Source organism: Emydura macquarii, unplaced genomic scaffold, assembly GCF_026122565.2.
Source record: "Emydura macquarii macquarii isolate MOO-44397 ecotype Brisbane River unplaced genomic scaffold, CSIRO-AGI_Emac_v2 contig_2531, whole genome shotgun sequence".
NCBI lineage: Eukaryota > Metazoa > Chordata > Testudines > Chelidae > Emydura > Emydura macquarii.
This window is the reverse complement of record NW_027132668.1, coordinates 10001573-10028766: the sequence shown is the minus strand read 5'-3', so window position 1 is coordinate 10028766 and position 27194 is coordinate 10001573. Positions and strand designations below refer to the sequence as shown.

Below are 27194 nucleotides of genomic sequence, written 5' to 3'. Positions count from 1 at the left end.
TTGCTCACTTGTCTAGAATTGTGAGTTTTTCCCTTGAAAAAGAAGAAGTGTGAAGCATTAAAAGCAGAGCATTTGAGATATTATGGATAAAGACGATTGGTCTGAGTAAGCCTCTATGCCATAGTAAGGGGTTGGCATCATCAGTTTTGGCAGTAACAAAAAACCTTTTGTTTTTAACAATATGTTTGGGAGAGGTCCTGTCATAGGTGAATTGAATAAAAGCCATGCAGTTCTATTTCACAGTTAGTACAACATTGTTAACTCTTTCACAACTGGTCATTTAAGGATTAGGATTTAGTACCAATACATTTTTGTCTTACTCTAACTCCTTACCAAGATGGTCTAAGAGTTCAAAATTAAATATGAGTATTCCATAAATGAACACCTCTGCTATTGAAGTATTTTGTCAATGATAATAGTGAGCGCCATCTAGTGGCTATTATTGAATTCTCATGTTTGCATTAAAACTTCAGTGAAAATCAAATCCTAAGGGTCTTGTTAATAGTTATTGCTGTACTAATTGTGTAAGAGTAGAAGTTTGTGAGAATCTAACTAAAAGAAAAGTCAATATTATTTTTAGATTCTTTTTGTGCCCAGGTATATTTTCTCTTTAACTCTTGGTGTTGTTAACAGTTGAGCGTGCTTTGCCATGAGTACTTAAATGTGATACTTTCTAGTGGAGTTTTTCTAAATCTTATGAGATTGTTTGACCTACTTATGGCAGCCGGGGCTGCAAAAATGATGGTTGTTTTTAATTCAAACTAAACTTCCAATAGTTGAGACATGCCTAAAATAAATTTTCCAATAAAAGAGCTATTTATACTCTTTATTCCAAGCTAAGAATTCCATAAGGGAACATTTTTGATTGCATATTCTTTTTTTTTTTTTTTTGGTTGTTTTTGTGTTTTACAAAGCATCTTGTTAGTTCCATTGTGAGGTATACTTTCTTACAGAGAGAACTATTATAGCTAGGATAGCTAGTGTAGAATTTAATGCACTTGTGAGCCTATGGTATAGTGGTGTAATGCCCTCTTCTGGATCATCATAAGTGCTTTGGTGACACAGTCCCTCTGAGTATCTGAAAATGAGTCCAGCAGAACACACAGTGAAAGGCAAGCACTACAGGTGCTTTCTAAACCTGGCCCTAGTGCTTGGTGTGTTCCCAGTTACCACTGATGTGTGTGTAATAGAAAAATAAGTCTTTAGTAAAGCTAGGAGGAAAGAAAGAGTGCACACATACGCCCATGGTTTACAAGGATTGTGATGCAAAAAATATATACGAGTTATTTCCTAGGCTGAGAACCCCAAAGGGGAAAGACAGTTAGGGCTTAGGCTTCTTGTGCCTGGAAATGACTGTCCACTGACTGAACATTGTCTGTTATTCTCTCTGAGACCCTTACCTTACACCTTCCCCTCCAGCAAGCTGTGTCCATAGTTACCCAATGCCACACTTACGGGCTCCTCCTGAAAGGGAGACCATCAAAATGGCTGGTCCAGAAGGTTGCTTCTAGCTCCCCTCTATGGTGGAGGCTACCCGGAAGCTGAAAAAAAATCCTTACATTTATAGCCTGGTTTCTCCTGTTAGTGCTATTTTTGGCAAAGTAAATGAACAACAGATGTGCACATTTATGGAATACCTGTAACAGCTTATGAAAGATCTAAATTTGTCCTTGCATCAATGTAATTTTCATTCTCTGACAGGCTGATCCTCCAAGCCTTGGCCCCTTCTGAGCTGCTCTTTGGTTTCAGACATGCTCAACTTCTGATCTCATCTGCCCCTTACTACCAATGGCTTTCTACCTGGGGACCTAGCTAAGGGTGGTCCTGGGTGGGCTATGGCCCTGCCACTTTGAAAGCAGGCCCACCCAATCAGATTTTAAGCAATTCATCCCACGTTTTTATCAGCCTCTGTTTTGCTTGTGACAGATGGCTTGTGCCCACCCGTGTCAACCACAGGCCCTACCAAAAAATTAGTTTTGGCTATGCCTCTTCTTTCTACTAGCCCTGCTAGAGTTTGTTTGCATGCACCCACTGGGATGCTCTTTCCTGAATTAGCCTTCTTCACCAGCTCTGAGGCTGCTTGTTTTCCTAATGACCCTTTCTACTCCCATCGCTGGTGAATGTTTTCCTGTGACCCCTATTACTGTCTCCCCTCCCATGGTGGACCAGCTGTCAAGTCACTACTAGCATTAGATCTATGAGCTCACTGCCATTTCATTCTTCCAGCCACTTCTTACAGTTCTTATGAAAGATTGTTTCTCCATCAAAACAGCCAAATCCCACCTGACTGACTTGCTTGGCAAGCCTAAGGTCTCAGATATGCACCAAGGAAATGGTGGGAGGCCTTCATATATAGTCAGTTTCACTAGGAGCGAGATTTCTCTTCCACAAGTGACCCTTTAAAAAATTCAGGGAGTTAACCTGATCTCTTCTCTCCCACCCTAGGATGACCTATACTACAAGGTAATTCTGTTGTGGGGGAGAGTGAATCATCAGATTCACTACACTAGCTTTATACCAGAAAGTGTTAAAGAACAGACTTACAATGAAGTATGATGGAGCATGGTGTCAAATATGGTGAAGCTATGGCAACTATTCTAATTCTACGTGATTACTGCTCATCATTGGTTAATTGCACCCTTCTCCCCACCCACACACTGGCCTGTTTGTTTGTCTCCTCCCTCTATGACATTTTGTTTTTAGGATTAGAATCTCTTTTGTAGCATGAACTGTCATTTACTATCTATATGTTCAGCATCTAGCACAATGGTGCCTCAGCCTGGTTGGCCTCTAGTCACTACCACAGTGTAAATGTTTAATAATAATCATAACTGCTCCTTTCTCATGCAGTTAGTACAAAATTTATTTTTAAGCTTTTTAAATATAGCAGTAGGGAAAGAAAGCTTCACACCATGAGCTCTCTTCTTCCTGAGTAGTCCTAAAAGAACTGGAATTTTAAAAATGTCTAAAACATATGGACTTGCAATATAACTTCGGAAGTCTGTTCAGGCTTTTCATAACTCCCTGGGGCTTAATTACAGAATGCAAAGTTATCACTACATTAAATCACACCCCTGATAGCACTTTCTTTCATGTACTTCGTTCATTGGATAGGCACCAATTTGCGTCAGAAATTGTAAACATGTTCTGGGAAGAATTCCTCCAGGCTTCCTAGAATTTTTTATCTTTGCTCCTTACTGTAAATACATTCTGCACATACCTGTTTTGGACAATTTAATTGTGTGAGACCTCTTCCAGTTATTTTAAGTCACAGGAAGAACACAGCAGTAATTGCCTACATATATATGCCTATATATGACTGTATAAATCATCTGAACAGTGATAGAAGTTTTGTGTAAGAATTGACAGAGAAGTAAATCCCATTGTTAATCTTCAAAGAATGCCATTTTCCTAGTTTTTTGCCTTTGCATGCCCTTCTCAAAAGTAGATATTATATGATATGCTGCACACTGTCTTGTTAGCCTCCTACTGTGAGCCCGTGAGTCTATACGTGATGAGGAGTAGGTGCTATGTAACCTATTTTCTGAAATAAGATCATTTCACCTCAACAATATTTCAGATTGCTATACTAGAAAGAGTAATGGATGATAACAAATGTGAATCATACCAGTAAATCAACTTATCACTAGTGTCATTATTGAAATTGCATCCAAAAACATATGTTAAAATAACATTATGCTTGCAAAGTCAATGTTGTGGATGCAAAAGTATCCTGTCTTGATTTGAAGACATCAGGAGATGGATAATCCACCACATTCTATGGTAGTTTTCTCTAGTGGTTACTCACATTCTTTTAAAAATCTATACCAGTAGTTAACCATGAGGGTGATTAACTATTGGAACAAACTACCAAGGGAAATGGTGGATTCTTCATCTCTTGGAGTCTTCAGATCAAGGCTGGATGCCTTTCTGGAAGACATGGTTTAGTCACACACCAGTTAATGGGCTCAATACAGGAGCAACTGGATGCAATTCTGCAGCCGGTATTATACAAGAGGTCAGACTAATGATCTAATGGTCATTTCTGGCTGTAAAAACTGGTAAATGTATAAGTCAAACATTCAAAAGTTAGGGAATGCCAGAATTAAGGTTGTCCATGCAATCTTAGTTCAGCCTCTTTGTGGGTATGTCTTATTGATACAGTCTTTAATGACATGATATTTTTCCCATAGGACCTCTGTCTCATTCAGTGAATGAGTAGTTATTCTATATTTCATTTTGTTCTTCTCTTTGAATGTGTGGCTCCAGGCCTTATTTTACACACACCATCCAAAATCTGCACTGAATAAAAAGTTAATTTCCTCATGGGTATTTCTATGGTGTTCTAACCACAATATCTGGGTGCATCACAAACACTGAATAATTTAACTTCACAATACTCCTCTGAAATTAGGTGGCCTTATTCCCATTTCAGAGCTGAGGAACTGAAGCATGGAGAAATTAAGGCCAAATTTGTCAAAAGTGTCCACTGATTTGGGGTCCCTAACTTGAGATGCATAGGGCCTGATTTTTTAGAGTACCTAGCGGTTTTATAGCATATTATCCATGTTAAAAGCACAGCTGCAATTTCACTCGCTGTGGTGAGTGCTCAGCACCTCTTCAAATCAGACCCCAGGTATTCTATATTGCACACCCAGAATATAAGAAACACAATTAGTGGCCACTTGTGAAAATTTTGGTTTAAGTGACTTGCTCAGCTCCACTTAGAAACACTATGGCAGAGGCAGAGCTAGAATCCAATTCTACACGCTGGCATTTAACTTCCTTAACCAGGAGACCATCCTTTCTCTCACTGCAGCTCTCTGCTTCATTCGCTAAACACCTTCCAATTTCTGCAAAATAAGGGGTCCTACAAATAATAGTATCTTCCATTGCATAACCCTGATTTACCTCCAGAGCACTGTGCGTTCAGTGCACTGAAAGAGGCAGTGGCCCTGTGAAAAAAAGTAGTATGTAATTAAAGACTTTTTCTTACCACTTATGTGCAAAAGGGCCAAATTAAGGTTGCTCAGGCAATCTTAATTCTGGCATTTCCTAACCTGAGTGCTTGACTTCGCAATCTTAACAAGTGTTTTAAATATCATTCTGAATTTAACTCCCTCTCCCCAAAAAAGAATTTCTAATATGTCTAATAAAATTGATCCTTAACTTGGATTATCAGCAGGGTTGGGACCTTTAGATCCACGGCACCATTTGAGCTAGCAGAGTAACTGGAAGCAATAGTGGGCTGTTATCCTCTATGTAAAGCAGGCAATAGGGAAGGAATGAGACATATGCTTACACAATGGTTTTCACAGCCTATTTTCTGACAGAAGAGGAATGGTTCAATTCCAGATTCAGAGTATAGTGTGCTCTAATGCTTGTAGAACCTTCTGCTCCTGTCCCTCAACCTGTCTCTGTCCTCATCCTGGCTCTCATCCCCTCGCCCTATGCTCCTACCAACCCCATCACTAGCTCCTACCTCCCTCCTCCAGGCTCCTTACGATCCTCTGGTTCCTGCCACCCCACCTCCCACTCCGCTCTTATTCTACTCCTCTCCTGTCCAGCCCACATTCTTCACCCTTTGCATTATAGTGAGTCAGCTTCCTCCTTCTCCTCCATACTCCCTGGATGCCAGAAGGGAGACCTTGAGAGCACAAAGGATCCAGCCTCTCTGCTCTCAGTAGTGGTGTCTGGCACCCCGGTGGTCCCTGGCATCCAGAAGGAGCAATTGCTGGGATGGCATTGGTCAGCCCCTGCAGCCCTGAGCTGGAGCATGCTCAATGTGGATGGAATCATCAGAGAATTTTCCTACAAAAATCTAACAATCCTCTATTGAGCATGTGCAAAATGAGATTTTTCCAAGATTTATACCTTGGCTACATTTGGGTGAATTTTCAGGGGACAGTAAAAGGCACAGCACTGGTACAAGGGTGACCCCATGCTCACACCATCACTACCAGACCTCAAGCCCTTGCTCCAAAGCATGAAGGTGTGAGAGCTTCTCAACAAAATAGTTGTAAGAATTTTTCAACATGGGACAGACAGGGTATTTTTCCCTAATCTTGTACTCAGAAACAGCAGAACCATTCTAGCTGAATCTTTCCAATAAAATTCGGTTGAGGCACACACCCAGCATAGAAAATTTCAGCTCAGACAGTTAACATTATAAGTTATAAGCATCTGAAAGCACCGTCTTATCATGAAAAATGTTAGGCGACCTTAACTATAAGCTGTGTTACCAGCTCCACCTATAATAAAGAGCTGAGTAGTACCAATCAGCGCTGGAGGCATTATATTGTAAACTGGGCTTGGGGAACGGGATGCTTATGAAGAAGAGTAGTGAGATCACAAGCTAACCTTGATGAAACCAAAATCCATGCAAGGAAAAAGCTGAAAGGCCAAAAGTGCTTCTGAATGTCTGACATTTGAAGATTGGTTATGTTTCAAAGGAAGTTTAAAATAGACGACAAAAAAATGAGTGAAAGAAAATGAGTTGCAGCATCTGAAAATGTTGTTCATAATTTGTCAGCCATTTAAACCATGACCTCTATTTGACTAAATAGTTTGGGAGAAACATTCCAATTAAGTGGATTTCACAACTAAGCATATCTCAGTTACCTGGAGTGCACTGTATTTGGATCTGCCATGGGCCTTACTCAACAGAAACCAACTCTGTTTATTCTGCAGATAACAACATTCTTTTTATAGCGTAGCAGTGAATATTCTAGGATGAGTATCGTTTTATTTTCCAGCATTGGCTTTGTCATACACAACACAGCCACCTGTTGTGTAGCTTCTAGTGTGTTGCTCTCATATGATGTTCACCAAAAAAAAACCAGACTGACAGAGTAAGAAGACATGAATGTTTTTTTCTTCTGTTCATGGGGGCTGGGTAGACTTCATTACACTAGAGCTGAATTGCTGAGACCTGTGTATTACAATTGTTCTTGAAGAATTGCTTTGATTGTTTTCCTCAGGGTCAACCAGGACAACTTGGACCTCAGGGATTCCCTGGACCACCAGGATTAATGGGTATCCCAGGTCTACAAGGTCACAAAGGTGACAAAGGTGAAAGAGGGCAGCCAGGAGTAACTGGACCAAAAGGAGAAGTGGTAATTTCAAAGCTTCACATATTTCATCTAATGTCTAAAGAAGAAAATAGTGGGATAATTCTTTGCTTTAATTGTGTTGTCTCATTTTAGGGGCTAAGAGGAGTAACTGGTTTCCCTGGTGCAGATGGCGTTCCTGTAAGTAGTCACTCACTTCATTCAAGGATTACTGAGAGCTGTTTATCACTCACTGTAAACAGTTCAGACTGGACTGAAACTACCCTACTGAATTAAAACCCTTATGTCAAATTCTGCAGTCATTACATGCAGGCAACAAACTCATGTCAAAAAGACTTGGTTTTTTTTTTTTTTTTTTTTTGGTGCTTGCTCTCCTTTACATCTTGTGGCATAAAATAACAAGCAAAGAATTCTGAGTCATCAGAATCCCTGGACAGATTTCCCAGGACTTCCTTTGCAGTGATCTCTGACATCAGGGACTTTCTCTGCCACCCACACATGCACATCCACTCTTCTCTCACTCTCTTTGCTCCCAGCTATGTTCCAAGTCTAGTTTCAGAGGATTCTCTCTCACTCACACTCTCTTTCTTTCTTCTCTCTCTCTCTGAAAGCCAAAATTGGAAAGGCTTCTTCCCCTCCACATTGGAAAAACTGCACCCAAGGGTCATTATCAGTCGGTGAATACAACTTTCACTGACTTTGGTGGGGTTTGTATGCACACAACTGCTGTGTTTGCAAGAGCAGGGGTTGTTCTGGCTACAAGAAAATGGGACTGTATAGGGACTCTTGCCTGCAGTGAGTCTTAGATAGCCCCACCTGCTTCCTCCAACCTGCACTCTCAATGTGTCCTGTCTCTGCCAGCTGTTGTCTCTCCTCCCCCTCCCCCCCCCCCAGCTGCCTCAGGCCAGGAACCAATGGAGACTATCTGGAAGTACATAGAAACTGACGTGAACCTGAGAGGGTGGCCCAATGCAGAGACATGAGGCTGATGACCAAGAAGAGGGAGGTGTGGATCATGAGACTGATGAAGAGTGGGAGAGTGCTGTTGTTAGTGGGGGCAGGCAAGCAATAAGGAGTTTTCTTTCTGCTTAGGCCATGGAACAGGAGTGGAGAGAAAAGCATGGATCCTGCTGATGGAGAAATGAAAAGTGAAAATGATTTCTGAGTATACTTGGCTCTTATCTTTCCGATTACAGTCTTTCGCAGAGTAGAGAGCAGCTCAGAGAAAATACATGATTGCCCTGATTCTCAGTGATATTGGTGAAAATCAGGACTAAGTAACTGCAGTGAAATTAATGGAATTACAGTGCCGTAAATCCAGTGTAAGGGAGAGCTGAATCATGACCCACTTTTCTCTCTCGAGTGGCTGATAGTGGTACTTCCACAACACCACATAACCCTTTGGCTTGAGCTGCTTATTTTTTCTCTCTCCATGTGTATGGCACAGCAGACCCATGATACCCAGCCCTGCTCCAAAACAATTGCTATGTGTTTTTCCTACAATGGAAATTCTTCAAAACTAGTAAGAACCTTTCTTCCCGATCTTTTACACTGACATGCTGAAAGCAGCATTTCTGCAATAATCTCAGGCCCTGACAACTCTCTGTATAAGAGCCCTTGGTTGGTTAAGCTTGCTGTTTAACAGAAAGTACATTGAGCATAGCTTTCTTACCCTTTCCTTTGCCTTTGATTTTTTCATGCTGTCTGGGGCATCTGGTTCAAGCTGCAGCTATATAAAAAAAGCACTGTCTGTGTTTCTTTCTTTGAAAATTCTAGTTTCCCAGGGATCTAAGCCTTGGGCTGGTTATGAGAATGTTTAAAAACTATATGAGCACTGGAAAATGAAAACTAGGAACAGATGGATAGATAAACACATTTTTTATGCTTCACAGGGTCATCCGGGGCAGCCAGGATCAAGGGGGAAACCAGGTCATGATGGCTGCAATGGGACCAAAGGTGATGCTGGTAAACGGGGAAGTCAGGGGCCCAGCGGTCAACCAGGTTTCTTTGTAAGTAGCTGACAGGGAATGAATGAATGAACTTAAATTCATCATTTTGATTAATGTAACTGTAGTATTTGCAGGACTGAAATGGAAAAATCTGTAAGTGGGACTCCCTATCCACTCTGCGTTTATCTCACATTTTAACTATTTTTTCCAATGAGTTTTTGTGGTGCTTTTGGTTATCAGTATGGGAGCCCTTTATTTATCCACAGAACACTTCACTTACAGGGGATGACCTAACACAACACTCATATGGATTTACCACGGAAGTTAGTCGTGTTAAAATGTGAAATTCACTAAGGTGTGGAGAGTCTACTCAAAGGTGTGTAGGTCCTACAGCAAGATAGTTTGAGGGAACCACAAGGCGGCCTCTATAGTCTAGCCACCAAAGAGTAGTGCTCATAAAAATAAATACAAATGTTGATGAAAATTTTTCACAATTTTTTTTCCACCAAAACAGTTCATTATTTGGATCTAGTGGCTTTTCCAACCCACATAAGCAGCACACCGGGACTGCAGTCATTATTCTAGCACAGTGGCTCTCAACCTTTCCAGACTAATGTACCTCTTTCAGGAGTCTGATTTGTCTTGAGTACCCCCCAAGATTCGTTCCACTTAAAAGAAACTTGCTTACAAAATCAGACCTAAAAATACAAAAGTGTCACAGCACACTATTACTGAAAAATTGCTTACTTTCTCATTGTTATCATATAATTATAAAATAAATCAATTGGAATATAAATATTGTACTTACATTTCAGTGTATATGTATAGTATATAGAGTAGTGTAAACAAGTCATTGTCTGTATGAAATTTTAGTTTGTACTGACTCTGCTAGTGGTTTTTATGTAGCTTATTGTAAAACCAGGCAAATATCTAGATGAGTTGATGTACCCCCTGGAAGACCTCTGCATACCCCACAGTGGTACATAGCCCATAGACTAGAGTAATGGGTGCAAGAGGGCTATGCTGAGGCCCCACAACCTAGCTCTCAATTAAGAGCAGATTTCTTTCCCCGCTTTCTGCGCATTTCACCCATATGAGCCTGAAGATTTAGGCTTTGTAACATGAAATTCCACCATTCCACCAACAGAGTTACTGTTCACATACTGTAGTGTGCATATACATATGAAATTGCTGTCAGATATTTTTCAAAACTTTAAATATTTAAGTAGTCAGAGATATGAAAAGCCTTTTTCTTTTTGTTTGATCAATTTAGGGGATCCAAGGACCAAAAGGTCAGAAGGGGGAACCTTTTGTATTGACTCCTGAACTACTATCCAGATTCAGGGTATGTATCTATCACTTGTGAATTAATAAGTTTTCATGCACCACATCTCTTAAATTTGGCATGTGGGGGAGGTTCCATCTTTAAGCCATGTTTCTGATTTTTCTACATGTATTTTGCAAGAGAGCTGTTATTTTCCACGCTCCTGAGTATTATGAAATCTAGCTGATTTCTGGGAAAGAGGGGCTTTTCCTTTCTTCATAGCAAAGAAACCCCAGCTACATGTTAACTATGGATGTGCTGGAAATTTTCCACTGTCCTCTCCTTTTGGAAACATTTACAATGTAGTGTTTATAAAATGTGATATGTGCAAGCATTATTGTTGAAGTGGTGTCCAGTACATTCAGTGGGTTACTTTAAGGTTTTGTGACTTTAATTTGCATCATTCACAGCAGCATAATTCCTTTTCCAGAGGATTGAATATGAGTATATATGTTGGTCTCCTTTTCCATGTAATTTTCATGTGATCTGCAAGAGATGAGCAGACCTGTAATACAAATATATAGAGATTCCGATATAACTGCATAAGAGCAAAATATTATTAATATAGATGCTTGATTTTAGCTGTATCTAGCTCAGACAAATCTAATGTCTTGTACTTTTTGTTGTTTATCTTTTGTTGTGTCTGTGTATATATATGTGAAAAAATATAAACATTTTATAGTTGTAAAGTATTAGATAATTGTGATGGCATGCAGAACCCCTGGGGTACAGCCTGGGAGCTGTGGAACTGCTGGGTACCCTTATCAACTATTTAGCTTGGGATGAGCTCTCCACCATACTCTGGCTGGTGACACACAGACAGCCTCTCCAGACTCTGTTATCACCCAACCCGACAGCAGGTGGCACCACACTCCCAACTTAGTTCAATGAATGCTTTTCCCAGCCACTCACAAATCAACAACAGAGAAGCCCCAGCTGGCTCCCAGCCCAGAACCCCAGCACTGTACCATCTTGACCTGGTCAAAAGCCAGACCAATAAAGTTTATTGTCCAGTACGCCCTTCCCTCAAAATGGAAGGAATGTTCACCAGCTTTTGTTACTGAGCTCAGTTGCCTAAACACTTTACTCAAAAACACACTGGTTAAGATAAAACATTAAACAAGTTTATTAACTACAGAAAAACAGATTTTAAGTGATTATAAATGCACGTGTAAAGAGACTATGAATAGTTACCAAAAGAAAAATATAAATAAGAACGCAATCTAAATTCTAACAGGATTTGAATCTAGAAATGTCTCACCCTGAGAGATGGCACAAGCAGGCTACAGGTTTTCACTTCACACAGATAAAGACTACTTTCCTTGCCTGGGACTCCCCTCCCACAGTCCACAGTTCTTTGACTTTCAGCCATTTCTCCAGGTATTTTAGCTGTGGGGGAGTAAAAACAAGGGATGATGTCATTCCCACCCCCTCTTATAGCTACTCCCATCTTGCTGGACAGGTCATGCATGTAACATAAGGGCTGCTCTCCCCTGGTCAATCAGTACCTCATTGTGAACATGCTCCCAACAGTGAAGCCTTCACTGCAAAGGATTCCTAATAGTGGATTCTTTCCTTGATGGCCCATTAGCACGTCTGGCCACTTCATTGTTGTACCTGAAAAGCTGGTTTAGGCGTTTCCCACCTCACAACGTGCTCTAGTAGCATTTACAGAAATATTTTATATCTTCCCATACAACGATAGCACATACAATTCAACAGGATATTGATATTTACTAGATCAAGACTTGTAAAATAATACCAAACAAGACATACTTTGTACAGAACATATCATAATTATAAGACTTTGCTGAGTATGGGGTTTTGGAGGTGTTGTTTTCAGACACAAAATGTCAAAATAATTATTATAAGTGGTAAGATAATTTATAATGTAATATATGTATATTACTATTTATGGCCCAAATTCTGAACTGGGTCCAAACTGTGCTCAACACAGATTAGAAGGGGCTGTACAAAAGTAGTTTTGCATGATTCCTGGATTCTGGGGCAAGCCTGGGACCAGTCTTGTCCCCAAAGTAAATTAGAGCAACATTCAGGATGGTCTAACTTAGGTCCAGCTGCTCACAATCTGAAGAGGCTGTTCCAGCAGCCAGGAATAGCCTGAGTCCAGAAGCACACTGGTCATACCTTCTGTGCCAAAGTTGAAAGAAGTGTCACATAGATGTAATACTAGCTGTGCATTACCTGAGGATTTCCCTTATGCAAGCAGAATTCCCAGGTGGGTGGATAAGCTATAATTCTGGTTGCTTTGTACCAACAGAGCATCATAAAACAGCCAAAGAAGGGGCTAGAATTTGGTTCTAGATATTTATTTTCTTCTTTTTCTGTGTGAAAAAGATGAGCAAAAAGAATAATACGTTGTGCTAATGATAAGATACCAACCTTTTTAGGTAATCAGTGGTTTATTACTTTTGATAATACGTTAATAGGTAGCTTGTATTTTTCAGTGGGATAGCATTCTTTTCCTTCTAGAAAAATTTTGAAATCCAATAATAATGCTAATAATTAATCATTTGTATTTAGTTCATTTCAAGTATCTGATGCCCAACGGTTAGAGAATAACAGCCTGTTGTGTTTTAACATACTCCATAAATCATCCCACTGATTTCAGTGGAGATATTTGTATAGTAAGGAACTATTCAAAATGAGTAAGGGTATGTGAACGGGTCCCAGAAAGTTTTGGGATTAAGCTTCCAAAAATATTTCAACATGTTCTACAGTCAAAAATGTGGTTTCTAAAACAGTATGTTCCAAATGTTTTCTGTGCTTTAAAAATGGAAATGTTAAAAGAAACAGAATCATTTGGTAATTCTAAATGCAGTCTATTGAGAAAGTCCTCATTTAACTAATTTGTTTCAATTCAGGATACGTACATATCTTGGTTAGACATCACCTACATTTCTAAACTGGGATTTCCAAAGGAAGTTAGACATTTAATTCCCATTTCATTTCAATGAAATGTGGATGCCTAACTCCCCTAGCCACCTTTTGATAATCCCAGTCATAATATATATAACTATACTATACATAGAAAGTATATAATTAACATGTAATAAAATTAAACAGATTGTCTATCTTAATATTTATATTGAACTTATCTTTATTTAAAGCTTTTGTGTCATGTTTTTATGCTATGTTCTGATTATTTAAAATAGTTGATATGGCTGAAGGAATGACTTTTTAAAGTCTCTGAGTAGAAGATGCATCGTTTAGTGTCATATACAGTATTTATTGTATCTTTAACTATTTTGTCATCCTTAGGGAGAGCCTGGTGAGCCGGGATTGATGGGCTTTCAAGTAAGTTGCTTTTCACCAAATGTGATGCTTTATCAATATGTTAATAATAGCAGCTACCAAAACAACATCCGTTGTTGGTTTGTTTAGTTTTTTTAAGTCTTTTTTGGCATTTCTAGGGACCTCAAGGTGCTCCTGGAGTTGTGGGTTTAATTGGTCCAAGAGGAAATCCAGGAAGACCAGTAAGTATTTTTAGAATATGTACTGTATGAAATTAACCTGACAGAAGTATCATTTTAGCAGGACCCATTTTTTTTGTATATTAAGAGCTAGTAGTTGTACAGTAGCTAACAGATTTACATTTTGAAAGTGAAAGGCAATATGTGACACTAATTCTACAGGGATGAGCATTGCAAAAAGGAATTGAGAACTTTCAGCATTTATTGCCTATGTTATTGCAATAATATTGTCTTGTGAAAACTACAAGTTCTTGTTACTTGATATACAAAAGTAGCTCCATTGGCTCCAAGTAATTAGCAGCCTTTTATCCTGTTAAGGCCAGGAAGATAATCATGTGCTCTAAGCTAGTATGTTTCAGTAACATACGGTACAGTAAAGATAGCTAATATATTAATTATTATTGACTGAATGCTAATTAATACAGTATATTCTGAATGTATCCTTATATTTCACATGTAAAGTAATTGATGTTCTCAGTGCTTTTTCTATGAATATTGTTAACACAGCACTAATGAAAGGTAATTTACTCTCCGCAATTATATTTGTACAGGGACCACCAGGGCCTCCGGGACCCCAAGGACCACAAGTAAGTCTTTCTCTAAAGAACTGTCCTCACGCATTTCACTGTAGGTTCATAGGGTCTGATCCAAGTTAATGGAAAGATATCCACCTGACTTCAGCTGGTGTGCTAAATCAGGCCTTTAATGTTTACAGAGAGACAAGGTGGGTGTAGTAATATATTTTATTGGACCAACTTCTGTTGGTGAAGGAGACAAGCTTTCAAGCTACACAGAGCTCTTCTTTATGTCTGCAAACTATAATGATGACAGACTTACTTAGCGAACTGAAGTTTTTGTGAGTTGTAAAGCCCAGGGAAGAGGGTGGCTTCAGAGCCACAACTTCAAAGCTTTGTCTACACAGCTATTTTTAAAGCTTTAGTGTGGGACCATCTAGTCCATGTCTGTCGACTTGAGCTGGGAGACTCGTTCCCACTCACTCCAAAAAGGTTTGTAGACATACCCTTTAAGTCAACCTTATGCTGGGATAATTTTCCCTGGGGTGGTTAAACCGGTTTTAGAGCCAGATTACACTGCTGGTGTGGGGCACAGCAGTCTCAACAAACCAAAGAATCTTTCCATATATATCAGATTATATTTTATCTGAGAAAATACATGAGTTCATAGTTCTAATACGCAATTTATTTAGGTAATTTTGTTTAACATGTAGTTCTGTTAAAAAACCCACAGATGAATTATGCAGTCTTTTCACACTGTTACTCAGAGAAACAACTGGCTTAATGCCTCTTAGCGGAAACACTGGAGTACTACTGTTAGCAGGAGATTTTAATTACAGAGTTCTTTCTAAATGTTAAACCAAAATGATTTATTGAGTTAGAGCTAGACCGTTATGTGATCATGATTCTGCAATGATGTCCTCAGAATCCACGCCATGACACACTCCTTTGGTTAAGTACTCCTGGAGCTCACTTCGTTTAAAGCTATTCTGAAGAAGTATTATATATTTATTACATGCTGATTTATTGTCTTTACAGGGCAGCAAGGGCGTTGGTTTTCAAGGAGAAAGAGGTGAAAAGGTAAAGGAAAACTAATGAATTAATATGGATATCATAAAATAACTTTGGTGATGCTTAATCTTTATAAAAGAGCTTGTTTAAATTGCTGACCAATATTATTTTGTGATTATATGGTATAGTAAAAATGTATTTACTTTGAAAGTGATGATAACTGCAGTAATAAATGTTGTAACCAAATAGTCTTTTACATGTTTAGATCTGACTGTGTTCTCTTGCCAGTACAAGTCAGAAGAAACTCTACTGAAATCATTGGAGTGAGAGAAGAATTAGTTCATTCTAGAAGCATGCAGTACAGTGGAAAATATTGTTACCTCTTAGCTTAGTATGAAACAAATTCTTTTCTTGCCATAACCTTATTTAGGGTATGTCTATATATACAGCGTTGCAGCGGCACAGCTGTATCCATACATTTGCACCACTGCATCATGTCTGGTGAAGACACTGTATGCCAACGGGAAAGAACTTTCCTGTAGGCATAAAAAAAATCATCTCCGCAAGCAGCATAAGCTATGTTGGCCAGAGAAGCTCTCCCGCCGACACAGAGTTGTGCATACAAACACTTATGCCAGTGTAACTTATGTTGCTCAGGGGGATGGAATATTCACGCCCCAAGTGACATAATTTTTTGCTGACGTAGTCTGTAGTGTAGATATAGCCTTAGACTTTTACAGCAAAACTTTAGCTGGCATTAAGTCTTTGTAGCTTTCTGATTGGTTCCATCTTAGGATCTAGTCCTAAATTTTAGTAGCAAATTGGGCACCCAATGCAAGTCTACAATTTAAATATTTATTTTAGATGCTGCTAAACCTATTTCTGTGGTTTTCCCACAGGGTTCAGAGGGTTTCCAGGGACCTCCTGGGCTTCCATCTACGAGGGAGCTGACAGAATACCCAGACATATTCCTACCAGAACAATACAAGGTAATTAAATACATTGTGTAAAAGCATATTGGGTATTGAACTGAATTCAGATAAATGAAGCTAAATTCTTGTTCAAGTGTGTTTTGAGGGGGTTGCAACATAATAGTGAGCAGAAGGAAAAAGAGAGAGCAACTGCAATATGTTACTATACAAATAGACAGACAAATGCCTTTGCTATTCAAGATTGCCATTCCTTTTGGTGTGAAAGACTTCTTATGAGTATTAGAGCTGAAATCACTCACAGTCATACTTAATATGTTTCCCTTGAGGTGCCCTAGGCAAACTTCTTCCTTTTCTTCAAGCAATATCACTAATATTTTCTCATTTATGACCACAAAATTCTGCATAGAATGTGCTCATATTGATGATTGTCCAACAGTCAGTGATACGGATGCATTTTGACAGAAGAATAAGGGTAAATATACTTAAGGAGAGAATTTGAGTTACTGTATGCATCCATAAAATGTAGCCTTAATTCTGTCCTTAGAGTGACTGTCAGGGCTCCCCCCTCTGAAGAGGGAAAATCCTCTGTAGTAAGACACAGACCATTCACATAAATGGCTCTTTGCAGACAAGGAAGATATGCCCTCCCTTGCATGTGGTGCCTTTTGCATCAATTACCAGCCTCTCACCTGATTTTTTGTAGTCCCAAATCTGAGACTAATAGAAGTCAGGTGTCTCATGCACTGTTTCTCCACCTTGGACTGGTGGGGTAAGTAGTATATTGATTTTTTTTTAAACTTCAACACCCCCTGGCTAGTACCAGCAGTTCTGAAATCCCCTGTCAAATTCATTAAATTAGTGACCACTCCACAGTCCCCATAACTAATAAAATGATTCTATCCCCTGCTTCGGTCAGCTATCCCTCTAACTCTGACCTGGACAGGCCTGTTTTAAACAGCCCTGTGGGACACTTCCTGGGGGAACCCCTGGTTGTGAGGCTCCTTGCTACCACCTGCCCTTTAGCGTGAGGGAGCCTTGTCTGTCCCTGCCAGAAGTCAGCCCCTGGTGCTCCCAGCCACAGGTAACACATGCACTCCCCTCTCAGCTCACACAGGTCCTGATATCCCTCATGCAGCTAGCAACCCCTGAGTCGTCCAAGCATCTCCCTGCAGTGTCCAGCCCCTGATCTTCTGGACACTCACAGAATTGCCAGAGCCGCTGTTCCCAAAGGAACAGTACACCACAATTGACCAGTTTTGCCTTAGAACACAGCTCCCCTCAACACACAGCATTTAGAACTGTTTATAGAAAAACCAACTGTAAGTTTATCTAACAAAGAACATTTATATGATAGCAAACAGAAATATTGGAAACAAAGGTTTACGTATAAAATAAAATCATATCACACATTCTAAAGCCTAAACTCTGCTAACAAGATGCTCTCTTGTCTAATAAAGTAACACTTACACCAAAGTACTTCCCACAGCATTTTTCAACCAGGATGGCTGAGATGCTCCATTTGTGAGATCAAGCCTGCTCAAAACTCGTCTCCCTCTGGTGGAACCAGGGCATTTTCCTGCACCCTTGCTACATCAAACCAATCCTTTCTTCTTCACCTATAAAATAGAATTTTCCCCAATTCCCCACTGTTTACATCTTCCTGTTAATTTTCCTTCTGAAGTCCCCCGCAATCTCTTTGTTATTATTTAACTCAGTATGCTAATAGACTTCTATAGTGAGACGCACAATACCCAGTGGTCAGCTAGGGAGATAAGTGTCTCCCTCTTCCTGTCTGGAGGAGTCTGTCTCATGATACCTTTGGGTGACTTGCCTTTATCGGCCAGGCCTTAAGAACATAATTTCACATAGATACACACACACAAAACATGTTGTCAGTTATTGGCTGCATGTGTGTGTTCTCTCTGCATGCTGGCTCAGCTCTGGCCAGGTAGCCTGTACAGCAGGCTCCAATCGAACAGCCCAGGAAGACCACAGACTTGGTTCAGTAGCGAAGGCACTCGGCCAGGTTTATGGTTGACAAAGCAAGGTCTTAGTGTCCTATCCGTGCTACGGGTACGCTGACACAATGGACTCATCGCATTGAATGGCGGGACTTTCTGTTCTGCTCTTGGCAGGACAAAGACACTGCTCTCAAGACCCCTATTTTCTACACCGATACAAACAAGTTACGTATTTCCCTTCTGACGTGGTTAGTCACCACCCTTTACTTTGTACCTGTTGATTCAATCCAAACATCTATCCATCACCCTGTCATCCTGACTTTATCTTTGGGAGGGGTCAGTGTGTCCCAGTACCATCTTTGGGGAGTGTATTTATACCATAACTTGGTTTCAGTGGTTCTGCCATGATCCTTCTGAAATGTGTTTGTGCAAGTGTCCTGTGCCTACCTTTCCTAGGAGTGTTTGTGTTTCTGCAATTACAGCTCAGTTCTTGTCAGGTTCTGTGAACTTGCAAGCAGGCATATTTGGTATCTTGCTAACATGACTTTATGTCAGCAGTATCTGACTTTAATTCAGGCCTTAGGCCTTATACCAGGCCTCATGTTTCAGGCACTCTCTTGCTACTACAGCACAAACATATCCTTACATATTATTCGCACATTCATTTCTCAAAGATGATGGTGACAAGTGTGACACAGGCTTTCAATAGAAACCTTATCTGATGACACCCTTCGGTGAACTAGAATGTAGATAACAGGCCCAGGGGATCCCTGTAATCCTTATGCATTATTGTGCCCTCTGCCAGTTGGCATCAGGAGATCCGTGGGTCTTACCCTGCAATAACTTCATCCTCAGCAGGAGTAACTGCACGTGGCAGTTACTCGTGGTCTGTGAGTTCTATAAAGTAACAGCTGGACTCTCAAATGGAAGTAGAGCATGTGAAGTATCTTTGCGTGGTCTTTGAATCACCCACTCTACACCCTGCATGCTGCCTTTTCCTGTAGAAACTCCACAGGGGGCAGTCAAGTCCTGAGCAATGTAGAATGGATTGTGGAGTAGCCACTGTTTTCCTCATGCAAAGTGATGTGCAAATGGCCTGCTCCTGGGAAGTAGCTCATCCATGCTGAGGACAGGTTTGTAAGTGTTATATATCACATTTCCTGGACTGTCTCAGGAAACAAATGTTGTTGGGAAAGAAAATGTGATGTCACAATAATTTTATTCCCCAGGGAAAAAATAAAATAAAAGAAAGTGGAGGGGACTGATCAAATTCAAATGAGCTGAAGGAAGAGAAAATTTGAGCTAATCTCATCTCTAGAGTGGATAGAGTTGGAACATTTATATTTATTTGCAGGCATTTCTGTGGCACTCATCAACATAGAATTTGAGCTCCTCATAAAACTGATTTAAACCTTGTAATGTGCGGTAGGGATACTTGCACATTTTTTCAATCTGAACAGCGTGGAGAAACATATCTCTTTTAGAAAAAATTACATCGAAAAGCATTTTCCAACAAATTATCGAATAAAAATATGCAATCACTAAAACTAATTATGACATGCATTTTATATGACAAGTATATTACTGATCAGAACTCAAGAGTAATGGTTTTTCTTTTGGTAAATACCTGCTGTTTTGTGTTACAAAACTTGATGTATTATAAATCAGAATGCTCAGCATACCTGAATACTTATATTCTTTCCTCTTTTGTTGTTGTTGTTGTTGTTAGGGTGAGAAAGGAATAAAAGGAGAAACAGGAGAACCTGGAAATACAGTAAGTCAGTTGAAGAAAACCAAAGACAAAAAGTCTAGCACTGTGGTTAATATTGGTACATTCTACCTTTGAAATGGCAAGGGATAAAAATGAAACAACATAACAGGATGTATCAGCTTTTTTCTTCATATCCCTTAGATTAATCATGGCGGGCCATATCATGCCATGATATTTAGGATGAAACTGCCATTGCAATTAGTTTTATGAGCTAGCCAAAATGAAATCCTTTCTCACAACTGATTTTTAAATTTGTGTGTTAAATGTTACTATATCTACTGTAGATAGAATTCCTTAAAATTCCATTAAATGGTTATATATGGCAATTTTCTTGATCTCTTCCAATCTGCCCTCCAGCCTGGGTATAGCATAGATACAGCTCAGTTTCATTGGTTGATGATTTCAGTAGTCAAGTGGACAAGAGTCAGATGTGTTTGTCATTTCATTTAGAGCTGTCAGGAGTTTTTGACACCATAGACTTTGAGGTTTTGTTAACTCATCTGCAGGCTCTGAAATAGCTGGAAGGTTTTGCTCTTGGCTGGTTCCATTCCTACTTTTCTGAGCAATTGTAAAGAGTAGTTTTGAGAAATTAGTCACTAGCCCACAGGATCTCCCATGGGGGGCTTATGTAAGGTTCTCTTCTCTCTATTCCTCCTGTTCAATTGGTATGTGACTCCCTGGGGGAGGTTGTCATTTGGGTTGTGTTGCCTTTAGTATACAGTCGATAACAAGCTCTATACATCCTAATGTGCTTTCCCACTAGTTTTAAACAGGTATAATTTCATCGACTTCAATAGAATTACTTCGGATTTATGCCTATGTAGCAGAGTGCAGAATGCCTATCTCATTTTTATTAGGCTTGGGTGTTGGAGTATCTGTGTTTTCTCAATATCTATCTGAAACTAGGATTTGGATGAGAATTGAGATGGCTAACTGGTTATATAGTTAAACGATTGCTTTGGATTCTCTTCACGGTAGCGACCACAAAAGGACTTTTAAAAAAAGGGGGGTGGGGAGGGTGGCATGGGGGGAAGCCATTTTTCTAAGGGCCTGATCCTGCCACTCCTATGAAGTAAACACACTGAACTCAACTGAGAGGAGATTTTAGATCCATATGGACTTCAGGGTTAGGCATGGTGTTTACACAGGCCATGGTGTTTTCACTTGCACTTCTTATCAGCCTCTGCATGCAGTGTAATGCTCTTTTCTTCATAGATACATTCATATATGCATTCTGTAAGCATAATGGTCCATGCAACTTCATCTGCATGTAGCAGCCAAACATACTGAATTGTACTGTAATGTTTCCTAGGGTGTACCTGCATATTCAGCAGAAGTTGGAGAAGAAGGAATAATAGGTTTTCCAGGACAAAGGGTAAGTTGTTCATTAAAGATGAAATTCACTCAAGTGCAAAGAGCCATCTAAAGTCTGCGATGTGGCTCTCGGACCAAGTCAGAGGTGAAGAAGCTATGTGTGCAAGTGGTTTTGCAACCTTTTTATGCCTAGTAGGATTGAAGAGGGAAAAGCCATTGAAGCAGGCAAAGGGAGAGGCCACTGGCTCCACTCACATGCATATGCAGGGAGTAGGCCCCGCCCCCCCTTCATATCGGAGTCTACAGCCAATACTGCAGCCTATAGTAGCTACAAAAGTCTGTGCTAAAATCCTATGGCCTGTTTGCTGGTTTTGGGGGTAGATTTCATTTCCCCATCCCCATCTTAGCTCTCATCACAAAGCCAAAGTAATGGGTAAGGAATAGTGAATATCACCCTTATCGTTTTTTATTCATATATGCCCCAATAGAAAACCTAAACCTATTTGGGTGCAAGGGTCCTGCAGTACCCAACTGGTGCTTCTCCATATAATTCTGAAATGAACAAATATGGTGGAAAGGATAGGCAATATAAATATTTCTAAAAACACTCAGAGATCATAACATTCTTATGATGGTTTTACAACATCTTGATTTTAAAGAAAGAAAGAAAGAAAGAAATTAGCTCTATGAATTCTTATTTTTATGGTCAGTTCTTTAAGAGTTCAAACATATTGCATACTTTAGCTAAGACATGTCAAAGATGAAAAGATTTGTCAGGGTTTCATTTTATTCTGCTAATGATGTTGTACTTTCATAGGGATTACCTGGTATCAATGGAATCCCAGGAGCTCCTGGAGAAAAAGTGAGTATTTAACACGACAATCAGATTTTGTTTCTAGCATGCTGCTTTTAACATACAGAACTGACATCTTCAGATTATAGAAAAATACATGTTTTATCCTGGAAAATGACAGCGCATAATATCATTACAGAGTTTATTCAAACCAGTTCATTCTCATTTATTATTTACATAGTTCTATAAGTGTACACGGCACTTTATAATATATAAAATGTACCAGACAAATAACACGTCCTACGTCATAGACTTTAGAACTTTAAGTTTTAAGTGAGTACAATACAAAACAACAGTACATAAGAAATACATGTTCATTTAACATTTTACCAAAATACGTCATAAAGAGCTAGTTCTACACAGTATAAGTAATCCTCTCCATGCATGACTTTTATATTTAGACCCACTGCTTGGAAATCAAGTTATATTCCATTCTATAGGTGTCAAATTCTGATCTCAGTCATGCCTTGTAAATAAGATCAGACTATTGTCTGGACTCGCCAACTGTAATTAACTTGATTTTATGGGCCAGATGACTTACACGGGAAATTTGGGTTATTTTAAAAGTGAGAGGGGAAAAATAGTCTAGTAATTAAAGCCTCTTTTGCCATTTAGGAATACGTTTACAGAGTGCTGCAGAAGTGTTGTATTCACAGTTCCCATCATTGCTGTCGTGTTCTGTAACTTCCTTTACATCATACTGAAACTTGGTCTTTTAGTTAGTTAGTCTTCATAAAATGTTGTAGAGATCTGTGATCCATGTCCATGTTGAATTTCTGAGCACAAACCAAAGGGAGAGAGAGGAAAAACTAAGAAAAATCCTAGTTGATTTTCTGTGTCCATGGAAACAGACAAAAATGTCTAAAATAAAATACCATCATTCATGGAAGTTGTCGTGCTTTTTATTTCTATGCAGAAAATAGCTTCTTCTATCAGTGTTAGAAACAGTGCCCATAAGATATTTAAGTAAGTCTATGGCTACAAGAATAAATTGCTTCTCTATGCTTCTTGATTTTGCTAAGAAATTGGCTTGGCAGCAAGGTATACCAATACTTGTGTGAAATCCACAACTTTTAAGCTGCTGTCAAAACTGCTGGTCTAGAAGAGAGAAAACTGTCAGCAAAATGTACAGTAAGGGCTCTTTCCTTTGACTTCAATAGGCATTAAATCTGCACCCATGTCAGAATTGTTTACTGACTCCTTTTGTTCCTTTCTGAGTTGAATTCCTTGTTTAGTAGAGAGTACATTTATTTGAATGAGATATAACTGGTAAATCATGACATCTGAAGGAGTAGGTTTCCCTGTAGGTTATTCACCAGTAAAAGCATTGTTTAAAATAATGGTTTGGCTCCCTTGAAAGAAGGAAGAACTATACCTCAGTCCTTCCAGCGTACTTAAATGAAGCAGTAGATAATTAGGAAACTCCTGGCTTCCCTTTAGATCTATAGCTCCATCTAGTGTGAAAGAGATTTTACACCTATTGTATAACAGTTGTTAATTTTCTGACAATGTTTGACATGTGGTTACCATTGTGGAAAACATCTCTAATCCCTGGGGGCCAGTTTGTGGTATCTTGGAGAGTGTTGTAGTATATTGCCATGCTTTTGAACTGTGTAAATGTTTTCTGGAGCCAGTTATTGAAATCTCTGCTCTATTCAGGAGTTCACTACACTCTTCAGCTTTAAAGGCTGTATATAAAAATGTTGGCTGAGATCCATAACTAGCGTAAATTGCACAGTTTCACTAACTTCAGTGGATCCACAGTGACTTACAGCAGCTAAGCATCTGGCCACTGTATTATTTGAACACTATAACTTTTTAGAATTTCTGTTTCTGGAGTACATATATTATCTAAAATTCAGTTCTAGATAAATGTTGAAATATAATAGTCCTGATTTTTCTCTCTCTTACCCCTGAATAAATCAGGAGCAATTTCAATGAAGTCAATGGAATTACACTGAAGTAAAATCAGTGCATGTGAGAGGAGACTTAAGCCTGGTATTTTCATATACACAGCTCCATCAGCTGAAATGTATACTAATGTGATAGGATATATTGCACCTTGCTGACACAGGCTTCAGATTTCAGTCACTTCAGATGTGGTTAGAAGGCTAGTATAGGCAGCTCCTAGAGGAGTCATTGTCTCAATATAAAGACTGAATCATTCAATTAATTAAAATTCTCTAAATGTAGTAAACTACCAATATCTGTAAGAATGTTTTAATTATATAATCTGCAACAGTAGTGCATTTTGTATTGCAGTATCACCTAGAGACCACAGCCCCAGTATGTTTGGTACTATACAAACACATAATAAAGAAACAATTACTGCCCTGAAGAGCTCACAACCTAAGTATATCCACTTAATTATAAAAATAGCACCTCTAGGGAGTAGCTCATTGGTACATTCTAGACAAGTTTCTCTGGCTGACTGACATCTGAGGGAAACCCCACAGTGCTGCAGAGTAAAAGAGGCACTATGCATGAGCATTGATTTCATAACACCATCTCCAAGGACTAGAGAGGATGGGCCATTTGATTTCTTCTTACCTCTCTTTCCATCTGTCCAGAATGTAGGTTCCCATATCAAGATCTTCCGAGAACTCGACAGCTTCATTTCCTGCCTATTCCATAGTCCTCCAACCAAGCTATGTGCCAGGGCTGCATCAGGGCTAGGATTTGACTCAATATATAGCATATGAACCACAGAAAAACTGAAAAGTAGAACTAAATTATTATTCCCAAGAACAAATCCTGGGGGTGACAAACTTCTCAGTGTTGCTGCATGGGTCACACACTTAACTGTATTAAAGGAAACCAGCATTTCCATGCTTTTAAAATGATTGCTGTGACAGATTAAAATAATGGCAACAAGCTTGCCTGCTGAAATATCCTGTAACACAATATCTTAACTCTTTGTCTGATTTAGAAAAAGGCAACCATTTTATGTATATATATATATATATATTTCAGGGTTTTCAAGGATTTGATGGCATGCCAGGCAGTAATGGTCCTAAAGGAATGAAGGTACTTCTTTACTTTCCTACACTACAGGCATTAAAAGTGAATTTAATTTATCAGAATTAGTTAAACCAGACATAATTTTGCTTCTGTTGTATCTGTTTATAGCAACAAACACATACATTTTTATTGTAATAATTGAATAGGCAGTTGTCTATGCTGCTCAGTATCTGTCCGTAATGAGCACCAGATACTTCAGAGGAAGATGTAAAAATTTGCAAAATGTGCTTAACTGACACTGTATTATAGGGGAAGAAAAGAGGGAGGAAATGTTCTTTGCCCCCAACTGATGCAGAGAAAGGGTGAGTGGGAAAATATGGATGAATGAGGAAAAAGTAGAATGAGGATAACCCAACTGGGAGAATCAGCTGAGGGAGAGGAGTCATGAATGAAGCGAAATACAAGGCTTTTTAGTGCCTAGAAATGAAGATAGACACCCAATGGGATTTTCAAAAGTGCTTATGCAGGTTAAGTGTCTAACTCCCATTGAAATCAAAATCATTGGGACTTGAAAATCCCATTAGATGCCCATCTGCAACTAAGGTGCCTAAATACCTTTGGAAATCTGGCCCTTTGTGCAATGGACCCACATGCTCAAATTGAAAAATAGAGTTGTCCCTCAGCACAAAATGATGTAGACACATTCTGAGTATGTATCTGATATTCATTATCTATTTATGCAGGGAGAGCAGGGTGAGAGAGGTATTCAAGGACCACCTGTTTATACGGAATATCCCATCCGAAGAAAAGGTATGTCTTCCTTGCTCAGAATATTTGTGATGCTAATAGCTTATCCTTGTTTTTGCATCTTCCCCACACAGCAAAAGCATGAAATGCAGAGAACCCTGCTTGATTAATAAACCTTGTCCGTATATGCATTACTCATCTCAAATACTAGAGTACAAATTCCCTAATAGTGCAAAGTTATCTTATTTTCAGAGAAATTATCTTAGTCCTTAGCTCTTTTAGGCCTTTTCTTCACTCAGGAAAAAAGATGTGTTCTTAGCTCAAGTTAGCTATCTCAAAGTGAAGACAGGACAGTAGTTTTCATTTGAGTCAGCAGGTTGGGACTTGAAGATGCTAGCCTAGTCTTTAACTCACCCTGCTAACTCACCTTAGCACCCCTTTTCCCCTAGTGAGGACAAAGCCCTGAGGTCTAAGAAAATGCCAACATTACGGTAAGTAATTTTGTGACATTTCCGTGCAATAGTGGACATTTTAACAAAAAAAAAAAAGCATTGGTAACATGACCGGTGAGGTGAGCCACAGACTGAGGAGGAATCAATATTCCAGACTGTTAAAATACAACTGATTGAAGACCAGCAGAAAGAAACAGTACCCCACAGTTTACCAGTTATACCATAGAAGACAGCTCTGCTTCACTCATGGCACATAGAGAAAGTAAATATAAGTTTATTTAACAAAGATTCATGTGATAGCAAGCAGAAGTACTGGAAACAAAAAGTTACATATAAATAAAACCATAACATGCATACTTAACAAATAGGACATTGTTGTCATAAGAACAAAAACTCACCCAAAATCCTTTGAGCATATTACAGCCAAGCATGGCTATGATCATCTGTTCATGAAGCAAGGCCACTGTCAGCTTACTTCTAAATGAAATGATGCCAGGATGAGCCTTTGAAACTCCTGATACAACAAAACAGTCTTGCAATCTTTATAAACTGGACACCTCCTGCTGTATATTTCTTCCTGTAGATTTTGTGATCTCTTTTTGTGTGTTAAATTCTTAATCTTGAGTAGTTGGTGGCTTAGTTTGCAGATAGGTATCCATTGTGAAATATACAATTTGTGTACAATTAATTTATATATAACCAGGCAGAGAAATAAGCATCTTCTACCTGTCTTCTACCTATATTTCTCACCAGAGGTGAGGTGTGGGAGGGCATGGAGGATCACCAGCTCCCCTAGATTTCTGCCTTCCATTTAGCAACAGCTTCTATCCAGAGGTTTTC

The 27194-nt window shown here is 39.3% G+C and overlaps 1 protein-coding gene across 3 annotated transcripts in view; it reads left to right on the top strand.

Moving 5' to 3' along the window:
* COL4A2 (collagen type IV alpha 2 chain) overlaps positions 1 to 27194 on the top strand; it is a 191355-nt gene that overhangs the window by 103969 nt on the left and 60192 nt on the right. For all 3 annotated transcript variants that reach the window (XM_067563700.1, XM_067563702.1, XM_067563703.1), the window contains 14 exons: positions 6981 to 7115; positions 7206 to 7250; positions 8963 to 9079; positions 10293 to 10364; positions 13626 to 13661; positions 13778 to 13840; positions 14389 to 14424; positions 15391 to 15432; positions 16263 to 16352; positions 19986 to 20030; positions 21340 to 21402; positions 22159 to 22203; positions 25168 to 25221; positions 25899 to 25965. In XM_067563700.1, coding sequence (XP_067419801.1) covers positions 6981 to 7115; positions 7206 to 7250; positions 8963 to 9079; positions 10293 to 10364; positions 13626 to 13661; positions 13778 to 13840; positions 14389 to 14424; positions 15391 to 15432; positions 16263 to 16352; positions 19986 to 20030; positions 21340 to 21402; positions 22159 to 22203; positions 25168 to 25221; positions 25899 to 25965 — 910 coding nt within the window. The remainder of the gene's footprint in view (positions 1 to 6980; positions 7116 to 7205; positions 7251 to 8962; positions 9080 to 10292; positions 10365 to 13625; positions 13662 to 13777; positions 13841 to 14388; positions 14425 to 15390; positions 15433 to 16262; positions 16353 to 19985; positions 20031 to 21339; positions 21403 to 22158; positions 22204 to 25167; positions 25222 to 25898; positions 25966 to 27194) is intronic.